Below are 26,676 nucleotides of genomic sequence, written 5' to 3'. Positions count from 1 at the left end.
TCTCCTTAAATTTGTACATACATGCATGTTATGATATTAGGAGGAAGAATTGCACCTCACATACTGGATGAAGAAGATTCTACCATTTTGCTAGTTCATATAAAACTAGCAATGCTCTTCAAGGAGAGTAACTGCCAAATTAAACTGAGGTGTTCCACTAGGAAAACTGCTGCCTGCACCAGCATATTGATAAAATGATTACAGAAATCTGACTGCAGCTAAATGAACATTATTAAAACAATTACCTGCTGACGCTGCTAGATGCAAGGTGCTGAAAATAAAACAAAAGAGCATTACATATCCAAAACCATGTCCACTGTTCCCTAACAGCTCATAATTCTGTGGAGTCACTCCAAAATGGAAAGGCCCTGAGCCTGAGATTACACTGCAGCTCTGGGCCAGCATGCATCTGGTCACACATGTCTAGACTGTGGCATTGTCACATTAGGGTGACAACTTGTGGTACTGACAGGCTGAGTTCCTAGATGTCATCAAAATTTTGAACAGTGGACACTGAAAAATACCATAGAAGTGAGACTCTGACATCCTCAGTGGAGAATGAACTAATCTTTATTGAGATGTAATATACACAGTCTTTGGGCTTCCACGAAAACTCACACTAAGTTCTTTATTTCACCATAGGTCTCAGATTTATTTTAAGTGAATCACTTATCCATTGACTTGGATTGTTCATTGATGATATCTCTTATCCTCCACCTACCCATGCCTGTCCTTGACACTGAACTGGAAAACTGAAAAGTCCAGTCACTGCCATTAAGAGACTTTGATCCCATGGACATCAGAGTGAGCAGGCTCAGTCAGGATGACTTGGAACTAAGAGCCTCCTTCTGTTGTGCCTGGACAGATATGGAGTCTTCCCATGGACGAGGTCCTCTGACGTTCTTCCAGTCATCAAAGGAAGAGTTTTTTATTTTCTGTAGATAAACAACAGAAAACAAATGCTGTTAGTGAGAAAACTCTGGTGTTTTATATGGTGAAGTTTTCAAATTCATTTGCTTTCTATACAAGGAATTTGATATAATCCTTTCCTTTATTAGCTTTCATCTTTTCCCTTAAACTTTCATCTGAGACCAAATGAAATTCTGTAAGAAGAAATTCTACAGCCATAAGAAAAAAAGAATTGGGAATTATCATGTAGTAAAATAATCCCAGTAGAAGTTCTAATTCAGCATGACAATGACTGCAACTGCTTGTTGGTATTCAAGGAAGAGAACATTACAGCAACAAAGTATGACATAAACAAGTTCTGTATTCACATACACACTCCCCCAGCCAAGTTCTTTATTTCAGGAGATGGGTGGGAGGCAAAAGGTACAGCCTTAGGATTGATGGTAAGAGGTATTCTGCCCATACAGAATGGGCCTGTTATGGAAGACAGATTTAGAGTTGGGAGCATTAGGAATAAAGCGATGCCTTCTCTAAGTACTCTGATACTCTTGTTTAAAAGAAAAGTATGCATTACTTCCTAGAATCTTCCCAGATAAGGGAAGTGGCATCATGGCCATGTTCCCAACTCACTTGGCCTGTTCCTCATAGGGGTAAGGAACACACAGCTTGTACTACTAGACAAAGAATGTCTAGACTTTGGCCCCTCAATTGGGTTCCTCATACAGTTCTGTGACTGGGAAAAGAGAAGAAATGGCTATTCTTCTGACCTCACCTGCAAGGTACACCTGCTGCAGAAGATAAGAGGAATGTTTTGATTCTCCAAGGATGTGGCTGTAGAAACATATTGGCCCATGATACTGTAGTTGTAGCTATGGAGAAGCTACACACATTTTGCAGTCTAGTTATTAAAGCTGTTTGGCTCCCATTCAAAAGGAGCCAAGGAAAGCTTGTCTATATCCAGTACATTTCAATGCAGTTGCATTTTAATGCAAAGTTACTTCAAACAACTTGGTGCATGCTCTTCTGACTCCTGCTTTCTTTTAATGTACAAGAATGGCTGAGAAATACAATATACAGCCCTATCCCTAAAATTTTTCCCACCCACCAGTTTGAGTCTGGATTACTGCTCCTCTCTGCCTTCAACTCTCTCCCCTTCATTGTGGAGATGTTAGATTCTAGACTAAGTTTCACAGTGTTATGTTCAGGCACTTCTCCTACTGAAAACCATTAGTCCTACTCACACACTCTATCTTTAGAGTGAGGACAGCTGAGGAATGGCACTATAGTTTTCCATCAGGCGCAAACTCAGAAACTCTTGACAGCCAGTACTACAGACCTTTGCCAACAGACTTATGAAGGAGTTTGTAACATTACCCAACAGTTTCACACTGATGGGAATATGGGCATTCCAGGTGTTACTAAAGTAGCAAATACTGCCTATTAGTTAAAGCATATATTTTGTTGTGAGACCCAAATGCCCAATTCACAATCAGAATTTCATTTCAGCAAGTGCCATAGACATATGCCAGAAGGCACAACACCTGTCCTGAACCTGTGATCTAATTTGCCCATTAATGAATCATCCAAACAAATGACAAACACTGAGGGACTAGAATAACAATCACAGAATAATTCAACAGCTGTAGCAGGACAGGCCTGGTACTATTAGTTTATGCTACATAGAACATTTTTGCCACTTCTATAACTTGAGGAAGTCTCAATGAGATTAGTCAGATTTCAAAAGAAATTAATCAAGATTGCGAAGACAACACGTATACAGACCCACCAGACTTCTGACACAAAGTAGGAGGCAGCTGAATTTTTCATGTAGCAGAGTGAGTTAACATGAGCATTTTCTGAAAGCTGTCCTTGCTACTTTATTCATATGATGATTAGCTGGCCCTTCATTTCAACTGGAAGGGATCTGAATTGACACAGGGAAGAGGAGGGGTGGAGTTTAGAGAAGGTGACCCATGATACCATGAATTAAATGCCATCAACTGTAATTATCAAAGATAGAATTTAACACCTGAATCAAATTGAAGTTTCAAGGAAAAAACATTGAAAAGAGCCTTGTGCTTTCTCAGAGGGAAAGCATCCTGATTTTATTAAATATGCAGATACAATGCAACTGTAGGTTTAGATGCTCTTAGCCTTAACATCTGGTTCTTTAACTCTGGAAATGTTCGGAGTTATTTTTGATGAAGTTATTGCAATTAAAATATTTGCACTGAAACGGCAAGACTCCATAGACTGTGTAAAGGAGCAACAGAAGTAAGATGCCTCATAGAGAACCAAAGGTCATACTAATTTGTACTGGAAGCCTTAGGAAACTGTTGCAAAGATCAATCTCAAGATAATGAATTTTCTGCAGCAGAAGTTCATTCAAATAAATGCCATACTGGAAGAAACTAAGGCAAGAACACCTTTTGGCAGCAATGGTTCCAGATGTAGTTATATCGGAGGTCCTGAAAAAACATTCTAAATTATTAATAGGACTATCATCCAAGGGATATCTAAATCAGTTTGAATGAGTCAAATTAGAGAGTCAAAGAGCCTACTAATTCAGTTTATCCCCACCAATTAAAATTTAAGGAGTCACATGTTCTAGCCAAAGTCCAAGGATACCAAATGTTTGTTTGCTTGTGTGTTATTTTATGGAGATCATTACAATTCTGTGACATCCACAATGGTAATAATTGATATTCTAAATGGCATGTGGCAGAATCTGCACCTATTGGCAGCTGAGAAGGGATGTGTGTCTGTCCAGGCACGCTTTTGGAACGACTAGTGATTTTCCAAGATCAATGTCATCAAAGATTTTTGTTAAGCGTGTGGTGCTTTGAATTCAGATAGATAAATATCAGATTTGAAAGAGGACCTGAAAGCTCTGATTATTTAGTTCTTCACAGTAACCATTAGTACCTAAGTAGGGTAGGGGGATAACTCTGCAAAACCAGAACTCTCCTATTCAACGCAGTGGTGCAAATATTTTGCACTGGCTTGGCACAGGGTAAATGATTACACCACATTCAAGGCAATGGAGAATAAGGGTTTGTGCACTGTCAGTGCATTTTTTAAATGTCTGCTATATTTTACATGTATTTAAATATTTCAGGTAAAGGTGAACCCTATGTAAAAGAATACATGGATTCCAATCTGACATCAATTCCAGAAGACACACAAGCCTGTGACAGAACACTTTAACCTCTCTGGACATCTATCACTGACCTCAGAGTAGCTGTTCATAAACAACAGAAATTAAAAAACTTATATGCAAAATTGCAGAATGAGAAATGATCCACAGCCTGGACTGTATAAGCATGGTCTCAGCAGAGACTCTGACTTCTTATCCCATTACCTGAACTAGCTTTTATAACCCCAAGGTCCCTCAATGGATCAACTGCTTTGATTCCTTTTGATCCCTTCAAACTATCTTTGCCTCTCTCAGTGCCCCCTCCTATCCTTCCCTCATCCTTTATATTTAAATTACTTCAGTCCTTTCTGTTTAGTATTCATTGTCTCTGCAAGTCCATTCATAGCATCTGACCAAGTAGGCTGTCATTTACAAAAATGTATGGCTCTCTGAATTAGTTAGTCTTTAAGGTGCTATCTTACCCTACCTTCTTACTGCTATATTTTAAAGTAGATGTTTTTCTTGTGACTGGTGCCATCTTGAAAACTAATGGAAGAAAAGTACCCCTCCTGTTTACTGAACAGATATAGCACAGGAGGCAGAATTACAAGCCTTCCTCAGATTGCTGCATGATCACTATAGAGGCACCTTCGGGTGAGAAAAATCCTGTTCCCCAAGTTCAATCATTTTCTGTTCTTTCTACAGGAATATCAGTTAATCCTAGCTATAATGCAGATGCCTGACTGTAACACCTGAGCTGAGACCACCAATTTTCACAAGGGCTCCACATATAGAAAGCAAACTACTTTAAACCACCGCTAACTTGATATCTATAAAAACTGGCAGCCTCAAGGTGTAAAACTATCTAGGTTCAAATCCAATGCTCTGAACAGTCAATCGCTGATGTCCACAATGAGATTTAACCAGATCAGACTGATGCTACTTTTGCTACTTGTCTCAAATAGCCCAAAGGACACTGAAAATTAGTTGTTTCAAATTATATTAGTGTAGTCCATTAAGCCTACCGATTCTCTCCCTAAATCAGCTAAACTGCCTCTTAAAAGTCTTTGACTGACATAGGCTGTAACTAGAAGGAAACTAGGCAGAAGGGAGAGTGGAGTAAGACTTTATAGACTAACTCACTCAGAGAAGCAAGGTGCCACCCTGTCCTGCCTTCTGCCAATCTTCAGATTAACATAGCTACGTGCCTCTCTCTAGGACAGTGGTTCTCAACCAGGGTGCTGTGAGACCCCTTGCAGGGATACTATGACAAGCACTGCCACCAGCACAGCAGCAGCTAGGTAAAAATGATCTGTCCAGGGTTGAGGCATGTGTGCACTCGTCTTGCATTAGGGAGAGCTGGCCTGACTTGTAGCTCTATCCAGTTCAACCCCTACTCTACACACTTCTTCAGGAAATAGGGGCATGCAGCACACTTCTCTGCCCTGCCTCCCCATTTCTGGAAAACACTGTGCGGGGTTGGACTGGGAATGGCTGGAGCATGAGCTTGCTTTCCTGCCAGCTTTAGGGTGATCAGAGAGCCCCAATGCAGGAGGAGGGCACGTATGCATGCAGAAGCCCTTCCTGGGCCAGCTGTGCAGCAGGTGCATGGGGCAGTTTTACCAGGAAGCAGAATCATCCAGTTGAGAAGCACTGAGGTAAATTCAGCACAAAAATATGGTTCTCAACCACATTCAGAAAAATTGTGGAGGGCTGCCCTGACTCTGAAAAAGTTGGGAACCACAGCTCTAGAAGGAAACTGAGGCTGAGAGCAGAAACTGTGGTTCAAAGAAGAACATTTCACTGCTTACCCCACATTTTTCTGCTTCAACACCCCTGCTGCAATATAAGGGGAACCAAATGGCAAAAGGGATGCAATGCAACATGGAGACGCTCACTTTCGGACTGCTGGATCATGTGGTCCAGGTGGACGAAAGGTAAATGTCATTAGCTGGAGCTGGCCTGAATAAAGTGATTTAGGCTACATGCACTGTTCCTAGAGGACAGGCCTCCCATACCACAGTGAGCAAACAGAATCTGGGGAAAATTCATGCAACTTTTCAGCACCTCAATAAAATTTGGCCAAGTTTATTCAAGTTGGCCACAAAAAAAAAAGACGCTAACGAAAACTTTGGCTTTAGGCATTCTCTTCCTCAATTTTCCATCCATAACATGGAGAGAATAAAGTCTTCCCTGTCTTAAAGGGATATTTGGAGGTTTATTTAATTAAGATCTATGATGAGTGCCACAGAAATGAAAGGGTAGGGATCTACTGAACTCGAGGAGGCAGCCAACTGATTTTGCAGGCAGATCCTGGGGCCGTTCGCCATTTTTGTGGGCTGAGCATGGCAGGCCCTCCTTTTCCCCCCCATGCCTCTGATTGGCCAAGGGGCCCCAGCAGTCCCATCCCACCCTGTAGATTGCCACATGACCTGAAACCACGGCTTAATTACCCTGATTACGCCTGGGGAAGCCATTAATCCATGCGTTATTAAGCATGGATTAATGGCTTCCCCAGACTTAATCAAGGTAATTATGCCATGGTTTTGGGCCATCCCCAAATGTTGGGCTCGCTGCAAACCACCCCCCAAAAACTTACCAGCAAGCAGAGAAAAGTTTGTGGGAAGTCCTGTAGTCTTGGAGCATGGGGGTATGTTGGGAAGTGTGTTTTTTTTCCTCAGAGAGCCTGCGCTTTTTCACAGAGTCCACCTGAAATTGTAGTTTCCATGCAAATTTTGGTATGTCCCTATCAAAGGGGCAATTACAACCCATTGCTATGGTAACCATGTAAATTTTCAGAAAAAGAAGAAATTAGAAAGTGAAGAGCATTTGCATGGGTGAAAGGAGCAATAAGGAAATGCATCAAACCAGTCTGTATGTGAGAGGATCAAATTACTTTAATTCGCTCTCATAATGCATATATGGAGGGGTGCAGAGTCAAGGTTAACTGAGTTGGCTATCTTGTATGTGATTAAAATCTTCCCTCTGTTTTTGCACTAATGAAGCTTATTTTTTGCATGAAATCTTTCCCAACCCAGTATCTTTGCCTTTCTTATTCTTGCCTTGTAAAAATTTGCTGCCACAACATTTGTTAACTGATTATGCGTTATCACTTTATATTTAATTATCTGTGATTAATCCTGCTCAGACTGGAAAGCTGCGTACAGTAATTCTTTTTAACCAGAGGGGGTTTCTTTGTGGTTTTTATGTTGTTATTATGTAATGCAAGTTGACAAGGGCTGAAAAACTTCTGAGGAAAGAGAATGCAAAATCTAAAGTATGGATTTTTTTATTTAACAAAGCAAGAATGGCCTTGTGGTTGGAGGACAGGGTTTAACAACAAGAAATCTGGGATCTCTGCTTGGCTCTGCTAAATATTGGGGTGAAATCCTGATAACAGGTCAAAGGAATTGTTACAATTCATTTCAATGGAACCAGGATTTCACCCTCAGTGTGTTCTGCCTCAGCCACTTCAGGCCAGATCCACAAAACTATTTAGATGCTTCCCCGGTCACTGATGTCTCTTAATCTCCCTGTGCATCACCCTTCCCATTTGAACAGTGGGAGCTGTGCTTCCCTCCTTCACATAGGCACTGTAAAGCTTAGGTAATGTCTGCAAAGTGCTCCAAGACCCTTAGATGGAAATTGCTATTGATCAGCAAATTGTTTAATTGTGCTCTCAGTTATACCTGCAAAATTACATTTTTAAAGTAACCTGGAAAGGATATGATAGGCAATCAGAATGGACTCAGAGGGCTTAACTGGAATTCTTCCAGCTGGGACACGGGGTAAGCTATCCTTCCACTGTACTGGCCAAAGGTATCACCACTAAACCCAGATGCATTCCAAAATCCATGCATATTTCCAGAGACCAGCAGAAGTATAGGGCCAGTCATGCACTACATACATATTCACATCTAGTTATTTGTGCGCTTACTGGTTGCTCCGCTTGTAAAGCTAAAAGAACTTGTAAATTTTATGAGTCATTTACTTTTGGTTTATCATCTGTCTTTGAACAAAAACATCTGAAAAATTCAGTGCAAAAATAACAGTATTGACACAATGCTGGGTTTGAGATCAAATCCTCACAGTTCAATAAACTCTAACCATAATAAAGCTATAATACATTTACAGTACAACCCAGATCATGCCCTATCCAGGTGGGTTCAGAACCAGCTTAGTTTGCAGCAGGCTGCCGAATTAAAAACAAGCTGCTCAGCTGCTTGGAGAAGCAGAACCATTTGAAGTAGAAGCTGCAACAATCAGCTGGAGTACCTCAGCAGTCTTGCGCATCAGTTTGGTATAACCTTGGTTACTTCACAGGCCCCCCTCTTCACAGGGGGTAGAATTTAAGACTGCAAAGGATATAGTTTATACTGTACCATATTTTCTGGTGTATAAAACATGTCGTCCCCACCCCCAAAAGGATCTCTTAAAGACAGTGCTCCTAGACACTGACGCTAAGTAACTGGCGCTCAGTCTAACTGAGATTATCTATCTGTATCCTGAAGAAGAGCTTGGAGACACCAGTAAGAGTCTGTAGTTCAGAGCAGGAAGCAGAGGGATTGAAGCTGAAGTGGCCCCATGACTCTTCTTCCCTGTGTGCAACCCAGACTGACCCCCAAGGGATTGCACTCCAAAGCACTAGAAAAGGGGTGGGGTGGGAAGGGGGCAGTGCTGTTATGACAGCACAATTTTTTTTGGAAGGGGGTGTGTTATACACCAAAACACCATGTATGCTGGAAAATAAGGTATGTAGCATTCTTTATTCCTCATTCCATTATCTGTACGTGCCATTGCATATTAAGAACATTTGGTTTATGCCCCTTAGAAAGCAGTATTGCTCTCCTTCATGAAGTTGTGCATTAAGCCTTACATCACTTGCGACCTAGCCAAAATAATGGGGCTAAAGAATTTCCTGACTTGGGTGCTTGATTTTGCCACTTTAATCTTTCACTGAAGATTTTAGAGGTAAATCTTAACCCCCTACTATAGGCCCCTTTCAGCAGAACCGGCAAAAGTAGGATTTTGGAACCGGTTTGCTTTGTGTCTCGAGTTGGGCTCTCTCTGCATAATGTGTAGTGTGACTATAATGGGGGGCCTTCTTGGGGCTGCCTTCCCAGTGGCCGGCCCACCTGTTTCTGGGCTAACCGCCCACCTTCTCGCCTGCCACACCTTGTTGGTAATTATTTAATTGATCTTAATAAAGCGAGAGGCTGCCCATTTCCTGCCCGGATGCCAGGGGGTGCTATCTGCGGTTCCTTTCCTCCCCTACACCACAGCCCAAGCCTCACAGATGGCATCCAGCTGTTCTCAACATCACCGGCCCCCACACTGGGCCCCGGAATCCTACTAACTGAACCCTGCCTGGATTCCTCTCTTCAGGCGGTCTCATCCACCTTCATACTGGGCAGCATAGCTCCCTGAACTGGTTCCCCTTCGGGTGTGATCCCCCCAGGACCTTTGGCTCACTAGCCCTGGCCCACCTCCAGGCCAGCCAGAACCCCAGGTGTTCAGCTCTTGGGCATTCCTCGTGGTGGGCCCCCGGCCCTTTGACCCTTCTGGTCCTGGCCCCAGCATGGACCAGTCGGGGAAGTCCAGACAGGCCTGAGTCTATGGCCTCACTCTTTCTCTATGGGGTCCACCTTCCAGACCCTCTGTCAAAGGGGGTAACCCACCCGGTTGTGGGGGCTAGGGGTTAAGGCGCCCTGACCCACCTTTCACCAGGGTGGTAACTGGCCTGGCATTTCCTGGGGGCTCCCGCGCCACTGAGAGCCCCACCAGGCCACCCACCCCTGGCAGGGTGCAGTTTTAGGTTGTACCCAGGACCAGGAGCCTCCTGACCATCCCCGACAGCTCCTCCCTTACCTCCAGATGATACCAGCAGCCCTCCGGCCAGGCGGTGTTGCTGCCTGGCCTCCAGCAGCAAAATGCCCTGTTTATATGGGCAGCCCCTGATTCAACATGGCTGCCCTCATCAGGCACCTGGCGGCTGCCAGCTCCAAGCCCTGCCACAGTGACATTTTGGCAGGGGGAAGATGGGAAAGTGTTGGGGCTTGAGAACCTTTTGCTGTACAGCTTGTCTGGTCTCCCCAACCCTTCCACACACACTGCAGACAGAATATGTTAGTACTGTAGGGAATACACATATACAGCATTAAACTGCATGTTTAGAGCACTTCCAATCCTCAATGCTCATGGGAAGGAGGGGAAAATGGACTCGTTTAGTACTTCCCTCCATGGAGATCACTAGTAGCCACCTGAATTCCTTAGGCTGGAAAAGACATGCACCTTATTTTATTTAAACCAGCAGCAATTTGGGTATGGAACATCTTTTTTTATGTATATATATGCCCAGCACAATCAGTCCCTCTAAGCACTGCTGCATTAGGAACACATACCCTCAGACTTTTAAACTAAAATATAAAGGAGGAGCACCAAGAGCTGAAGAAGAAAGGGAAATATAGGAATATTTTTCCCTCTGAACAGCTTTGAAAAATAAGTTTCTGCTGGTTTCTTAGGGTGTGAACATATAAATATATGAAGCCCTTTCAAAACAGGAATGTTTCAAGAGGGCAGCAGCTGGTACATCCTAATTGTTATGTATGAATGAGCTGAGAAGGATTCAGATGTAGCAATATGAACATGCTGAGAATGATTCAGAAGTAGTAAAACCACTCCTACTTTAACTGGATGAAGGAATGTTTTGCATTCAAAAGCTTGCCTGACTTTATCCCAACTACAAAGTTTGTCCAATAGAAGATATGACCCTAAGAAATCCTTGCCGCTCGCATAATTTCTGGACAATCACCGCTACAATGTCACTCAACACTCAGTGCAAGGTACTGCTAAAGTACCTTGTATTCCCAACAATTGCCTAGCAATATGTGTGCAGGGTGGAACCTGTAGGGCAGGGCTGGCTGCAAGACTGCAATACAGAGGGCAAGAAACACTTAATATTTAAGGGTTCCTAGCAGGGAAGCAAAATGGACACAGAGGTTTTATGCTTTCCCACCCCTAAAGACTGTGGTCTCTGTAGGAAACAGATCTTTGGGCAGTACAGTCCAGATTGCATCCCAGAGCACTGCCTTGCATGGGTTTGGAGGGCTGAGGAGCAGTGCAGTTTGGGATGCCTGGAGGACTGACCAGACACTAGGCACAGAATGCTCTGTGCGCACACATAATGCTGAACAGGTTCAAGGAGGACTGGCTCAAAAGAGTACCTGGTTTTTCCAGGAATTTTATACCAGTCTAAAGTGGTGTGTACATCTAGACTCTTTGGTTGCTGACACATGTGGGGAAAATAACCCATACGCTTTACCAGAAGAGACAGAGCGTTAGTTTGACCCAGCGCCGCAAAATCTGTATAGATTGCATGCTTTACCAGGGCTTTTTGGCATTTTTATCTAGAGCTGACTCAATTAGCTATAAGATCAAAGCACCAAACAACTCCCACTGAAGCACCTGATCTATACAGATGTTGGGCGAGCTGGGTCCAACTAACACAATGCCTCTTTTGGGCATGCGCTGGACTTGGCACGGGGGTGCACCAAGTTAAAAGTAATGTGCCATTTTTTTTTGTTTTTTTACATCTGTAAGCAGCCTTTGCATTTAATTCTCTTTGGGTTGATATTCAGCACCAAATAAAATCTGTCAGTGCTGCCTTTGGATGTCTCCAAAATAGTGTTTTCTACGATCATGACATCAGGACCCAAGCTAAACTTCTCATCTACCAGGCTGTTGTCAATCCTACCCTGTTGCATGGATGTGAAACTTGGACAACATATCACAAACACCTCAAAACCTTGGAACGTTACCATCTTCAAAATGTCGTCCAAAAATCTTTCATATCATTTGGAAGGACAAAAGAAAAAATGCCAGCATTTTGGCTCAAGCAAATACCACCAGCATCAAAGCTATTTTTATACAGCACCAGCTCCATTGGATAGGACACATCATAAGGATGCCTGACAAATGTCTCCCAAAACAGGTCCTAGACTCCTAACTTGCCATTGGTTACTGCTCTAGAGATGGGCCAAAGAGAAGGTTCAAGTATACCTCAAAGGCCAATTAGAAGAAATGCGATATTAACATCAATACCTGGGAGACTCAAGCACTAAATTGTTCCCAATGGTGCTGTGAAGTATGACAAGGCATTATGTATCTCAAACAAACTTGTTCCACTGTGGAGGCAAATAGGAGAGACAAAGTCTGTGACCCAACATCACCAGGATTCACTCCCTCCTTCTATAACTGTATGTCGTGTCTGCAGTCTAACATGCAGATCTCAAATTGGCCTTTTCAGTCATTTCCAAACTCACCAATGACTTTCCTGCCTCCAGGATCTGGGGGAACATCTGTTCACCAGAGCGCCTCAAGGGATGACAAGGTTGAACAGTCACAAACTCCTCCATGACTGTTTCAGGCTGGACATAAGGAAGAACGTCTTTACTGTCCAAGCCCCCAAGGTTTGGAATAGACTGCCGCCAGAGGTGGTTCAAGCACCTACTTTGAACGTCTTCAAGAGACATTTGGATGTTTATCTTGCTGGGATCCTATGATACGTGCTAACTTCCTGCCCCTGGGACAGGGGGACAGGGGGCTGGACTCGATGATCTTCTGAGGTCCCTTCCAGCCCTAACGTCTATGAAATCTCTATGAAAGTCTGTCATCCTCATATCGAGGGAATAGTGACAAAGCGTTACGTCTGTCCACACCCAGGTATGGCTCAAGGAACAGCTCTCGAATATAGCCCAAGACTAGGCCATGAAAGGCTTTAATACAACAAATATCTACCCATGGTTTAAAAAACCGCCATAATAGAACCAGTTTACAAAATCAGTCCATGCTTCTGTAAGGTGCATTTTTAGTTCCTTAACTGTTATTACTTACAGGCCAGCTGAGTTAGTTTAGGCAGCAATCTCACAGATTATTTCTAGTTCACGGCCTCTTAACCACACTTTCCTGAAGATTTTCCATTGGTATCTCTTACAGGAGCTTGACTATCAATTTTTAATCCCAAAACAGAAAGATTGCGTCTCAGTAACTATGATTTTGGCTGCATACAACAGAACAGCTTACATTCCTTCAGCTAATATCTGAGGAAAAATATATGTGGACCCTTGTATGTCTCCTCTGCAGCTAAAATCCTCTTTTTATCTGAGAAGGCTGGTAACCCCAGTCTCTAGTATCCAAGATATTCTTTTTGGTGGTTGATTTCTGGGCAGCATTTGCAAGCATTTAACTTGCAAATAAACTGCACCTTTCATTTAAAAACATTCAAAAGGGCTTTGTAATCAAATCATCACTGCTTTCACTTCAAGAGTAGAACAAGGCACATGTTTAAAACTGGAATTCCAAAAGTAATGTTGGCAGACAGAATATAGTTATTTCTCAAGTTGAACTTTGTCAGGTCATCATAGTTTAAGTACCTTTTCCTAGGAAAAGTAGTCTGAGCCTTGACTTTTTATGTGGACATTTTAAGACTGCAGTCTTAACACTGCAGTGCTACTGAGTACCACAATGAAGCACTGTCTCTGTACTGACTCACAAGGAAGAGTGCTGAGGACTCTCACAAACAACATTTCTACGTGTGCATCTACACATGTACTTTACTGCAGCGCTGACTAATGAGCTCTGCAGTAAAGCATCAGTCTACATACATGTTGGTATTAGGGTGCAGTAAACTAATTCCATATAAACTAACCCCAACAGTACTAACCTACAGCAGAGTACTTTTCTGCACCAAAAAGCATGTGTAGATGCTGACTGGGCATGTTAATCATGCCCGGTCAGCTGGGGACCAGACTCACGGCTCCTGCTGGCCCCTCTGCCGCCCAATTCCACCACCTGGAGCCTGGAACTGACCCCTGGCACCCCCTGCCAGCCCAGGGCTGCTCTGCTCCAGCTCTAATTGCTGTGGTCCCGGGCACACATGTGGATGCTGTGCCCAGGAGCAGTTGACTTCAGCACAAACTGTGCCGGAGTTTATCACATCGCCTGAATAGCACATGTACATGCACCTTAGAAGTACTTGGACTTTTCCACCAGAAAAGTCTTTCACCAGGCACCTATCAAACTGAAATATTTTCAGACATGACAAGGTAATAGACTAAAACCAGAGTATGTTAACATTCAATTTAAAAAGCAGTAGGATTAATCTGGGGGATGAGCAAAAGAAGCAAGCAATCTCTGTGCCATTCTAATAGCGCTGTGGAACATTCTTTATTGCAAGTATGAACCTTTTGGTCACTGCCAGATCTCAACAAGCATGTTCAACCATCTTCCAAAACAGCTATTATGCATAATTTAAATGCTGAGTTCAAAGCATGTTACACAGCAGGTAAATAATATGGGTTTTTTTTATATGGGTAAAATGAGGCAGAGACAGATGAAGTGAACTGCAGAGAACTATGAAGCAAGGCTGTGGCAGAGTCATAACAGCTCTCATGTCTCCTGCCCCCTCATCCCTTCTGGCTCTAGCTAAAACTGTTTCAGCACCCAGCGAGAATAGGGGTTATAATTAAAAAAAATGCATTATAGTTTATATTTCCCAGGTTGGACTCGATGATTTCAAGGTTCCTTCCAGCCATACTTATGTATACATACGTATATTCGATTAGCAAGCCTATTAAATGCTTTGAAGGTTTTTTGTTTTTTTTAAACAGGTTAGTTTTTATTTCCTTCCATGGTGACTATATTTTTCCTATCCATGAATCCCTGCATCAGCTATTCTTTTTTATATCACAATTCTCACTTCTCTTCAACAATGTCCTTGCATATATTTTGCCTACACCCACAACCATGCCCACTCCTGATATTCCACTTAAATCTTCCTTCTTCCCTGATCCTTTCAGCCTTATAATATCTTCAATGCTGTCCCAATATTTTATATAGCCTCCATACCACTGTGGGCCAACCCCCTTCAGTTTCCTTCAGCTAACTGTCACACAACAACCAAGCTCTAATGGCCAATCCTGAGCACTGTCTTGTATGTTTTTTACTGTTTTCCCTCTTGCCGGCAGACAGTAAGCTTTTGAGGGCAGGAACTGGTGCACTGTTTGCCACCAATGTACTAGTGCAAAGTGCTACATACACTCAGAGCACTACTAAACCACCACTGATACACAGATTACAAATCATGTTGCAACAAACTATGTTTCTTTTTATCATCTCAAAAAACATTGCTAATGCAGCTATAGTTTCTTAGGTAGACATGGCCAAACTATCCATTAGCATGGAGATTCACTGGAATATCTTTTCAAAGCGATGCCTAGTGAGATCACACACAAGAGAGAGTTAAGACTGAACACAGTAGGAGGACACAACTGCAAAAAGCGCTGCAGAAATGACAGCAACCTTCAAAACTAGCTGCTCTTGTTTGATCTCTTTAAGGGAAGTCAGAGGGAGATGACTAGAGATTTAGCTCTGTGGCTAAATCCCTATACACTGTCTTGAAAATTTACCTGCAAATAATTTTATACCAAAGTACTTAGTGCTACCCCTACCCCCCAGGGGCCCATTAATATAATGTGTGCTTAAAATTTTTGTGTAGGCAGTTGAACAAGAAATGGCTTCCAGCACTGCTTGGTGTAGGCTGAAAGCAGCACCTCATCACTCAAGAGTGATGTAGAGGTGCCAGGGTTTTTCTTTTTTCTTTTCTGAGTATGGGCTGACAAAACAATTATACCAAATTAAAATTGGGGGAAAGGGGACTTAATGTTTGTAAATGTGCATCAGCTAATCTGTTGTATCTGCTCTATGCTACAGTAAACAAGAAAAACTGCACTAACTTACCTCTGTTTCATTCAGGGGTAGAACAGACACATGGAACAATTAAAACAGATCAGCCTGATGAGCAGCAAATCCCACCCCACTCCCCTTTAAATCTGCATACTTATTACATCTGTTGATAGCCTCTGTTGGCCTCTGGAGACTGAGATAACTGGTACAGAGATACAGTAACAGCTGGTTAGCTCCTCCAGCACACTAACAAAAGACAACATAAAGAATGGATGGACTGCAAACAATTATGGAAAGCTTCAATTGGAAAGGGTGGGGAGAAAGAGGAGGTCCTGAGTACAGTAGTATCCAGATGCACACACACACACACACACACACACACACACACACGGTTTAGGATTTTTGCTTCTCATTTCTCTGTTGGAAGCCAATAACTCTCCTAGCACCAAGGATAGAGACAAACAATGTGATGTAATTTTGCACATGAGGAAACAGAACAGGTATTTATGGAAATGAATGAGGCCAACCTGGGTCTTAGGAAGAATATCTAGAAGTAAGGAAATCCAGAGGTGAGGGTCAGCCACCGAGAATGTCCTGGACCCAGCTCTCGCACACCTCAACTCGTAGGATGATGGATTTACATGTTCAAGACAAAGACATGACATGTGGCAGGATAGTACAAGAAAGACCTTACATTAGTTGGCTTCTAGGTCATTTCAGTCTTTGTAGACAGTGACTAGTATCTTGGCAGTCATGTAGAGTAAAACTCTGTTAAGTACGTGCTGGCATACCCAATTTATTCTTAATATATACAGCTGTTTTCTCTACTAATGGCCTTCTTTTATCATCCCAGTTAGAATATACCACAGCAGTAAAGGCTCAGGTGAGATGAGATCTTCCATAAAGAAAAAAATCCTACCTGCCTCTCCTATGGCTCTCCTGCCAAAACTCTTTCTAGGATCCTGTGCCAACACTGCTGGCAAACTCCACCTTCTTGTAATTCTCTGACTTCTCCCTGTGCCCTGAATCTTAAAATCTGAAGATTTTGGAGAGGGGAACGAGATAACTTGCATACACTGTATAGAGACTGATATTATACCGTACATCCATTGAGCAAATAGAATACATAGACAAAGAAACTGTTCTCATTAAAATTTGCTCCCTGTCATACTAACAGATAGTGTTGGTTTGTGATACACTAATACCACTTTGCTGCTCTTTTATCACCTTTCTTCTGTAAGTCTCAAAGTCCTGCACAAACATTACCTAATGAAGCCTCACGACAAGTTCATAATTATTATCTCTCTTTTACAGAAGAGGAAACTGAACTGCAAAGGGCTATGGGAGGCCTGTCCAGGCTGAAGTTTGTAGTGCATGCTGAAACAGAACTGTGAATATGTATCCCAGTTAGGAAGGAAACCTAATGGCCCAGCGGGAGGTATTTCACAGTTGCACAGAGATAAAGAGAAGAAAAACAGCATGAGAGGAGCAGAGTGATCAAAGCAGGAAAGAACATCTTTAACTGCATTCCCATTGGCTGTAAACACCAAAACATCTATGTAAGAGGGATATTCTCCTAGCATCAATATCACATAACAAATAGCTTGCATTGTTTTGCCAATGTTGTCCTCAAAGTTGAGATACTGGAGCAAATCTATTTTATACCCCATCCCTTAACAGTTATCATCAGTTATTAGAGAAAAGCAAGCCAAAACAAAAACCCTCTCATGTTGACAACTGCATCAAAATGGTCTTGTCAGGAAATTCTAACTCCTTGATGTTAAGAGTTTAACAACATTCATTTGTCTGGTGTTCATATGGGCTAATGCACCAATGCATTACACCCTGCACAGCATCTGACAATATTGTTGCATTGCTACTTAAAGCCAAACATTTTTCCCTATCCCACTGAGCAGCCAATCCCCAACGTCGGTTCAAAAGAGTGGTACTGTACACTTGCATCCCAAGAGCACCTTGTGTAGGAAGTGGCTGTCTTAAACCACATTCCCACATCTCTTCATCTGCTCTGAACAGCGTCAAAAACCATTTTAAGATGTCTGCTAGAAATAATATAGGACAAGAAAAGGGTTAAATATTTCTTGCCCATGTGCAAATCTTGCCACTTTCTAAGGCTGCAAAAATGCAGCAAAACTGATTCTGTTCCCCTGTGTGGAGTAGGGGCCTGTATTTCTGTGGGCTCTGGGGAGGGAGATGGGTGCATTCCCAGGAAGTTGTGGAGTTCAATCATATTTCCTCATGCGTCCTTTTGTTTGGTCTATCAACCTAAACAAAAAGTGGGTCAATATTGGGTTTAATTTCCCCCCATGTCCCCTGCTTTGAGCCCAATAATTTCTGTTTGGCTAAAGTATAACTGCAAAACAGGAATCCAGTCCTGACTTGAAGATATCAAGACATAAATAATCTATTTCCCTTCCAATTACTAATCACCCAATTAACAATTCTAACCTAATTTCACATTTGAATTTGTCTGCCTTTAGCATCCAGGTTCCTGTTATGCCTTTCTCTATTAAAGAGTCCTTTGCTATCTAGCATTTTCTCCCTGTGAAACTACTTACACACTCTAATCAAGCCATCTCTCAATCTTCTTTTGTGGTAAATTAAACAAATCAAGCCCCTTTAGTCTCTCACTGTAAAGCATTTTTTCTAACCCTCAAATAATTTTTATGGATTTTTCCTGCACCCTTTCTAATTTTTCAGCTTCCAGATTAAAATGTGAACCCTTGAATCGGAGGCAAGACTCCACTACTGATCTTACTGGGGCCAGAACCAGAGATAAAATCACTTCCCTGTTCCTACTCATTACCCCCATGTTTATATGTCTGGGCATCACAGTGGCTCTTTTTACTGCACCTTGCAGTGGGAGCTGAGGTTGGGATGCTTGTCCACCATACCCGCTAAACCCTTTTCAAAGTAAAAGCCTTCCAGTCACAGAATGAGGGTCTGGGTCCTATGACCTATATTCCTTCTTCCTAGTATAACATTGCATCACTGGGATGTTCTAAAGTCCATTTTGTTCAATGGACCTAGCTTACCAAGTGATCCAGATCGCTCTGTATGCCTGACCTGTTCTCCTCATTATTTACCACTGTGCCAACATTTGCAAATTTTATCAACAGTGATTTTACATCTACTTCCAGACCACTGATGACAATGTAGAATAATGTCTGGCTTAGTACTGATCCCTGAAAAACACCATTAGAGACAGCTCCCACGTAATGATGATTCCCCGCTGACAACTACTAGTGGAGATTTGTTGAGTAGCCCATTCTTAATTCATTTAACATGTGCTTTATTCTTAGAGAATTAAATGAATACACATAGGGACCAATGAAAGTGACGGTACAGAAAGTACTGTTGAATGCACAATGTACAAACTCTGAAAAAATCTATTTTTCCCTCCTATCTCTTTCAGCTGTAGTAATCCTACAGTTTATTTGCAACTTTAACAGCTAAACAATTTCAGACTGAACTACAATTAAAACTTGCATTGGCCCTTTCAATTTATGGAGCATTTCAGATTGCTTGAGCACGAATGATATGGTAGAAATTAAAATTATGAGTATAAAGAAATCTGTCTTTGTCTGCTTAAATTAAATTATTTGACAGGGAAAATGTGCAAATCGTGAAAATCATTCTGCTCCTTCCTTCATTTTTTTAATGTCATGTGTAAAACAAAATGCTCCAGACTTCTGCCTCGACCTTAGTCAAAATAGTCTGGTTTACAATGTGTTCTACATGGCCCGGCTGAGCAGTGGATTTACATGCACATTAGTACCAGTGCCAGCTGTGGAAAGAGCAATGATTTATTAAACAAATGGAAGCAACAAAGCTGGCCAGGTATATAAAAACATGTAAGCATGTTTGAGGAATGCATAAACAATGGGGAAAGTGTAAAGGCTGATCACTCCTGTGGCATGTCTCAAAACACAGGATGAATGAAACCATTGATAGACAGGAGAGATTAGAATCTTGGTATAAATTACACATACAAATTGGGGCCATTGCTGCAGTCTGAAAAAAATGTCAATACCGACAGTGTTTCTTTGTGAAATAAACTAAATCTTACACAGCTTGGGGCTACAGCATTTACTAAGCTAAATTAGGGGGAAGAAAAAATAGACTTTGCATGAATCTATTCATATGAAATCATAACTCAACAGCATCACTAGAGGAGGGCGAGTGGAGTACCAGCTCCAGGGTGTCAAGTTACATGGGGTGCCAGAATGACAGCCCTGAGAGCAGGCGCTGCCTCCACAACCGCCCATATCTGCAGAGCTTGCCACTGTAGCAGCTGCATCACCGTGTTAAAAAGTAAGCGCTTGGCACCCTCAACCCAAATACCAAAATTCCTAGGTATGCCTCTGTCATAACTTGATAATCTCTCTACTCAACATTTTCATACTGAGTCATGATCTTATGTAACATTATATGAGAAAGGTTGTTGTCTTGGCACTTGGTGCCCCAAAACTTATCTAATATCTCTTCCAACTATACAATTGGCCCAATATAAGATCTCATTCCCCGCCCCACCCATTGTATTGTCTTGTAGGATGAGATCCAAGAAGTGGTAAACTGTAAGTGGAAGTCTTGGGATTCGAAAGACTTACGTATATAAAGTTCTATCACAAGAATAAGAATCATCAAAATCTTCATGTCAGTGGAAGGTTTGCACACATCAGATACTCAAATTCAAATGGGGCTCTTGGTTTCAGCAACAACTGTGTAAAATAATGCCATTAGGAGAGTGAGACTCTAAAATCATGTCCTTCACCTCTGGCATTACATAATAACATAAGCAACCTTTTAATAGCTTTTGGCATTTTGCTGTTACTGTCTTTAATAACAGGCATTCTAATAATCCTCCATGCAATTCTACATATAAAATTCCAAGATTTTTTAGTAGTCATAATTTAGAGAAAAGGTTTTTTCGGGTGACATTTTTTTTTACTGGAGCAACCATACTAACTGTACATTTGGTCCCATAAAAGCTATCACCAAAAAAAATCCTTGCTTCTCTCATATTTCCTGGGCCATAGCAGCTACATCACTCCAACACTAGCCATATTTTAGACTGACACAGGAATAGTATTAAAAAAATGGAACAGGAGCCAGGAAGATGGAAATAACTCTACTAAAGGAGATATGACCAAGGGAATCAAAGAGAATTTTATCAGCTGGGCCAGAGAATTAAACAAAATGCTTAGCAAAGGTGCTGCACATATCCATAGACCTGCTGGATTCTCTAAAATTTCAGGACAATGAGCATGTCTACATGTGCTTTTAGCCTAATGTGCATTAAGGCGATTTAGGCATGCATCCACTAACGTGGGTATGCAGACTGACTTAGAGCTAACCTTGGGACTAAAGTTAGTCCCAAGTCAATGAACACATACTGTGTTCATGAGCATTAGTGCATCTACATATTCACTAATGAAATTTAACTATCCATACATAAATTTGATACCTACTTTATGCAGGTATCAAATTTAGGCTCAAATAGTCTTAAATCAACATTTTTAAGGCATGTGCCCTTAATGTGCCTTAAATCAGGCCAACGTGCATTAAATGTGCTTGTGTAGACATGCCCAGTGAGTAGTTGCCTGGCACCTTGCAGGTCAGGGTCCACAGTGAAGTTTTACTTCTGTGTATATTTGTAATGTACCTGTATGATACTATACTTGCATGCTAAGATAGGTCCTAAAGTGAGCTGAATCCATCTTAATTTATGATGGCATACATATCCATTGGCAATCCACACTTAAAAAAAAGTCCTCTCTTCATAACAACCAAAATGAAGTATGAGATCTGAATGACTTGTACTTTGGGAGAAAATTGGATTTGGGACAGATTCTGTGGTTTGGGGCTCATCTACATTTTAGATTAAAACAAAAATTAGGAATGTTTCAGCCACTACTTTCCATCAGGAATGAGCTTCACAAGAATAACCTGGACTCATTTTTAGCATTTCGTTATACCACCTTTATTTTATTACCATTGATTTCCTCACAAAAGTCAATGCAATTATGGCTGTTTAAATATTGTCCTTCAGCCATCTACTTAAGCTTGGCAGGGAGAAAGTGCAGCATATCGAAACACATACAGTTTGTTTTGAGGTTGTGTGTTAAGTTAAAAGGATAGAGACTGTTCTTTTCATTGCACTGTGGTTCTTTCACATAAATAAATCAGAGAAGAGTTACAATACATAGATGGAAGCACACAAGACAAAAGGCTCCCAGAAGGCAAACAGAACTGTGCATTAATGCACTTGTAAATTATGAATTTCCAACTGGGATTTTTCATTGATACACAGAGAATGAAGCTTTCTGCTCCTGAACATCACAGGACAAAAGTTATTTGTTAGCAGCATGATGCCCTAAATTTATTTCCATTTTTTTAAATTTAATATTTCTGGGGATAGGAAAACCTCTGTGTGAGATTTCATATATCAGAAGCATAAAAGATCAGGTATTATCATCATCACAGAGAAAATTCACCATGTAGTGATTTGATATTAAAGTCCAGTCATTTGAACATCTAAGTAGCAGACTTGCAGGCACAATCAAATCTTTAACATGTAATAGAAATTTCACTTGCAAATAACATCAGGATGAAAAAGAGACCCAAATAACTTTCCTCCTTTCACCTCCCTTCCAACCCACAGGGCACAGAAAGAAAGGCTCAATGTCGAGTAAATTAAAAACTGGATCCAATTCATTTGATAAAAAAACTTCTAAAAATTGTCTAAAATACTTTTCTTATAGATCAGTTTCATAATGTTACGGTCTGATATTCTGCAAAGGATTGGACCTGAAAATTAATATCTGTTATCCCTGAAAAGGTGTGGGAATAGTGTATTTCCTCTCACAGGGAACAACACATTGATTTCCAGTTCTAAAGATTTATGCAATTTTGGACATTAAACCTGTCACTGGCTGAGGCCCCCAATTCAAAGTAAAGTAATTCTAGAAGGAAATGGATTTTGAGAAAGGGAGGCAAGAATCCTCTATGTAGTTTTTTGGGGAGGGGAAGAGGGAATAGGAGCTGCTTGCAAGCTGCAGAGGCCTGGAAAGCCACAGTCGTAATGGATGGATCAGTGGGTGGTTTCAGTAGGAAGCTAATGTGGTTTTGTAATTTATCACATGGAGCTCACTGCAACATTCATAGTGTAAATGTTCACACACACACACACACACACACACACACACACACACACACAAAGTTCAGCACTAACTCTACTTTTGTACACCAGTCACAGAAACAGCCAACTTTCATTTGCAGGGCTGTATTTGGCAACAGGACATCAAAGCAGGACTGTGTTTAGAGAGAAACACTGAATGTTCAGAACCTTTTCCGCAAAACTCTGGTTTTACAGGAGCACAGAGAATCAAAGGCAGATGGTTGATCTAATTTTAGTTATGGGCAGACATGCCCCACCATAAGCCAGGGTAGTCAAGACAAGGCTATGAATCCTAAGAAAAAAGCAGAGTGAACCTCATATTCAGATTCCAGCGTGGTACTCTTTTCAAGTTTTGCTTTCAAAGCTGGATCCATCTGTAAGACAAAAACGAAAGATAACCAAAATGTTATTTTTTTTTATAAAATACATTCAAATGTTAAAGAAACAAAATCTCTTTTATAAAGAAGAACTCTCCCCTTTGCCCCCTGTGCAAAAAACCCCCAACAAACTAAATGCTGACTGACCCTTGAGATCCCTCTTCTCAGACAAAAACTGGAAGAAGAATCAGTTCCTGCATTATCCACTCAGATAAAGTGGTGATGGGTGTAGTGTAACAACAGCCAGAACAAATCAAAATAAAGTTCAACAGATTCCAGCTCTTGCTATACAACCAGGAAAGAAAACTGTAAATTAGATAGCTCCTCACTGGGAATGCTCTGGCTTCAGCCCCAAAATGTTTAAAATCTAAAAATGTTCAGATCAATTTCCTGTTTAATCCCAGTCAAGAGAAAGAAAAAACACTAAGTTACCATAGTTAGGTTTATGGTGGTCAAGAAGGGCGCTCTCTGAAGATGAATGCAGTGCATTTTGGTCTGCAAAGCCAAAACTTTGGTCAAATTTGAATTTTTTTTTGTTCATTTTGTTACGGGTAGAAACCAAGAGAAACTTGTGTTTGCCTAGTTTTGACCTCAAACCCAGTAAAACTGGTGACAGCAGCTAGCAGCTAGTGGAGTCTGGGCGCTCAAAAACAAATCAAAGAACATGAACTCCAGTGAACCATAGCAGCTAAATTTTGCAACACTCAAGCCCATGGAGAAAGCTACATGTATTCTTCCCCTGCAAAAGTAGAATGATAACAATGGCCGGAGAGTAGAAGAAGAAATGAAAAGCAGCTGGCATTCCCCACAGTCAGAGAGTCCCCCTGGGAGAGGAACCATTTTCCTTCCCCAAACACATACTATTCAGATGCATTTTTTAGCCTGATCAATTAAATAGCACACAATTACATCATCAGAGACCGTATTTTCTACCCATCTATTTTTAATCCTTAAAATACATTAACATAAATGGCCTGGGTGCTTAAGGGGATTGGTAATGTGTTGAGTCTTTCATTTATAGAGCTGTAGTCCAAAAGTGATCCAGTTCATATCAAAAGCAGTTATTCCCAAGTAAATGTTTAGCAACCTGTATGAAAACAGCTGGTTAACCTAATTCAATTTCTAGGGGTCACATGTCCACAATCACCATGAGCCTTGAATGCTCTCCTTGTAGTCAGTGTTACAAAACTAAAAATAAATTGCCACCAGTTAGAAAAGAAGTCTCAGCTATGTATGACTTGGTTTCACATCTTGCCCCACTGTAAATACACTATGGCTACTTGTAGACGTTTAAAAAAGCCCAAAAAACACACTTTACTGGAAGAAGCAGCGCGTTACTTTAACTCAGCTTTGCAGTGTCTATAGATTGGGTGCTTCAGCAGGGCTTATTGGTGCTTTAACCTAACAGCTGAGTCAATCAGTTATTAGATAAAGACAGCAAAAAAGCCCCATTAAACTGCCCCATCTATAGAGATGTTGGGTGAGCTGGGTCCAACTAACATGCCGCCTCATCTGGGCATGTGCTAGGCTTGGCACGGAAGCACACTGAGTTTAAAGTAAAGCACCATTTTGTTTTATTTTGTTTTTTAACATCTACAAGCAGCCTGTGTGACCATGGGCAAGTCGCTACGTTTCAACTCTTCAAAGGTGCATAGGTTCTTAACTGCCATCGAAATCACTGGGAATTAAGCCTTCAAACTAAGGAATTTATTGTAAAGCATCTAGAAGAGAACAAAGTGATTACTGCAGGGATCCTGGTTTTCTCTGATTTAAAAAAAACCCCAATTTTTGGTTGAAAAAAAGTAACCCCAAATCCACATTTTTCTGTGATTAAAATGAAACACCATTAATATGTAGATATCTTTATATCCGTGTTTCATTTAAATCATGGAAAAATGTGAATTTGGGGTTACTTTTTTTTTAAACCAAAAATTGGCAATTTTTAAAAAATCAGACAAAACCAGGATCCCTGGTGATGAGGAACATTGATGTATTCACCAAGAGTAAGTTATCCTTGGTGCTGAATAGAGAGGATCTGGGCCTCAGTTCCCCATCTATAAAATAGGTCTGGTAACACTTCTCTCTCTCACAGGGAGTGTTGAGAGGATAAATACGTTAAAGATTGTGAGACGCTCAGTTACTAAAATGGTAAAATCAACATAAGAATCACAAGTAGATTAAATAATAAAGACTGAGTCAAAGAAAAACAGGTTAAAATAGATTATGAGGCAGTGTAAGGAAGTGAAACTCTCACTGTTATTGCCTATGCTTTACCTTGAATCAAGACCTGATGTCTTATGTGCTTCACAAGCTTTACATTGTGCAGCAAAGATCCTGGGATTATGTGGGACAGCTCTCTAATACAATAAGATAATCCTTTGATATGTAGTTTTATTTTACTTTTATATTACTTTATTTTGCTCCCAAACTGTCAATGTACCATTGATGTTGCTATTACAATATTATGGGTTTTTTGTGGAAAATGGGTGTCAATAGTTTTGGGACACGGGAGGCAAGCAAGGGCTTTGATGCAAAAGAGGTAAATTCTTCTTTTTCAGTTCAGCAAAACTGAACAGCTGTTCCACTCTCCTCCTTCACCCATTTATACATCTGTGTCCATGTCTAACAATGGTGGAAATGCATTAACATTTCCACCAAAATGATAAGCAATGAAACAGTGAACATTGGCATTCCATTGTCCTTGTAAAGCTTCAGTGCTAATATCCAACTGAGAGAGAATCACAAAATCATAGAAAAATAGAAAAACAGGGCTGGAAAGATCTCAAAAGTTGTTTAATCCCATCCCCCCACCTCCCCATCAAAGCACAGTCATCCCTGTCTACACCATCCCACCCAAGTGTCTGCCTAGCCAGCTCTTATACACTTCCAAGGATGAAATGCCACAGCTTTCATAGGTAGCCAGTGCAATGCTTAATCACCATCAGAGTGAGAAAGTTCTTTCTGATATCCAACCTAAACTTCTCTTGTTGCAATTAAGAACCATTATTTCTTGTCATGTCCCCTGCAACCATAGAGAACAGTGTATCAGAGTTCTCTACAACCAGCCTTCAGGTGTCTGAAGACTGGTATCAAATCCCCATCAGTCTTTCCTTCAGACTAAATAATCATTGTTTTTCCAACCTTTCCTTGGAAGTCATGCTTCCTAGACTTCCAATCATTTTTGTTGCTCTATGCTGGACTTCTTCCAATTACATATATATATATATATATATATATATAAGCCTTAGTCTGTCTGTCTGTAACGCTTTATTCGCACTCTGATTGGTCATCTCAGCAGCCGATCGAAGTGCTCC

General features: G+C 41.2%; 1 protein-coding gene across 2 annotated transcripts in view; it reads right to left on the bottom strand.

Moving 5' to 3' along the window:
* Window positions 1–552: 552 nt before the first annotated feature.
* Window positions 553–26,676, bottom strand: part of LOC102377416 (cytochrome c oxidase assembly protein COX16 homolog, mitochondrial) — an 86,282-nt gene continuing 60,158 nt past the window's right edge. For both annotated transcript variants that reach the window (XM_025205966.1, XM_006025173.3), the window contains 2 exons: window positions 23,300–23,359; window positions 553–935 (listed from right to left, as the gene is read on the bottom strand). In XM_025205966.1, the coding sequence (XP_025061751.1) occupies window positions 819–935; window positions 23,300–23,359 (177 nt within the window). In that variant the 3' untranslated portion in view covers window positions 553–818. The remainder of the gene's footprint in view (window positions 936–23,299; window positions 23,360–26,676) is intronic.

Source organism: Alligator sinensis, unplaced genomic scaffold (assembly GCF_000455745.1).
Source record: "Alligator sinensis unplaced genomic scaffold, ASM45574v1 scaffold768_3, whole genome shotgun sequence".
Classification (NCBI taxonomy): domain Eukaryota; kingdom Metazoa; phylum Chordata; order Crocodylia; family Alligatoridae; genus Alligator; species Alligator sinensis.
Note: the sequence above shows the minus strand (reverse complement) of the source record. Positions and strands in the feature narration are given on the sequence as shown.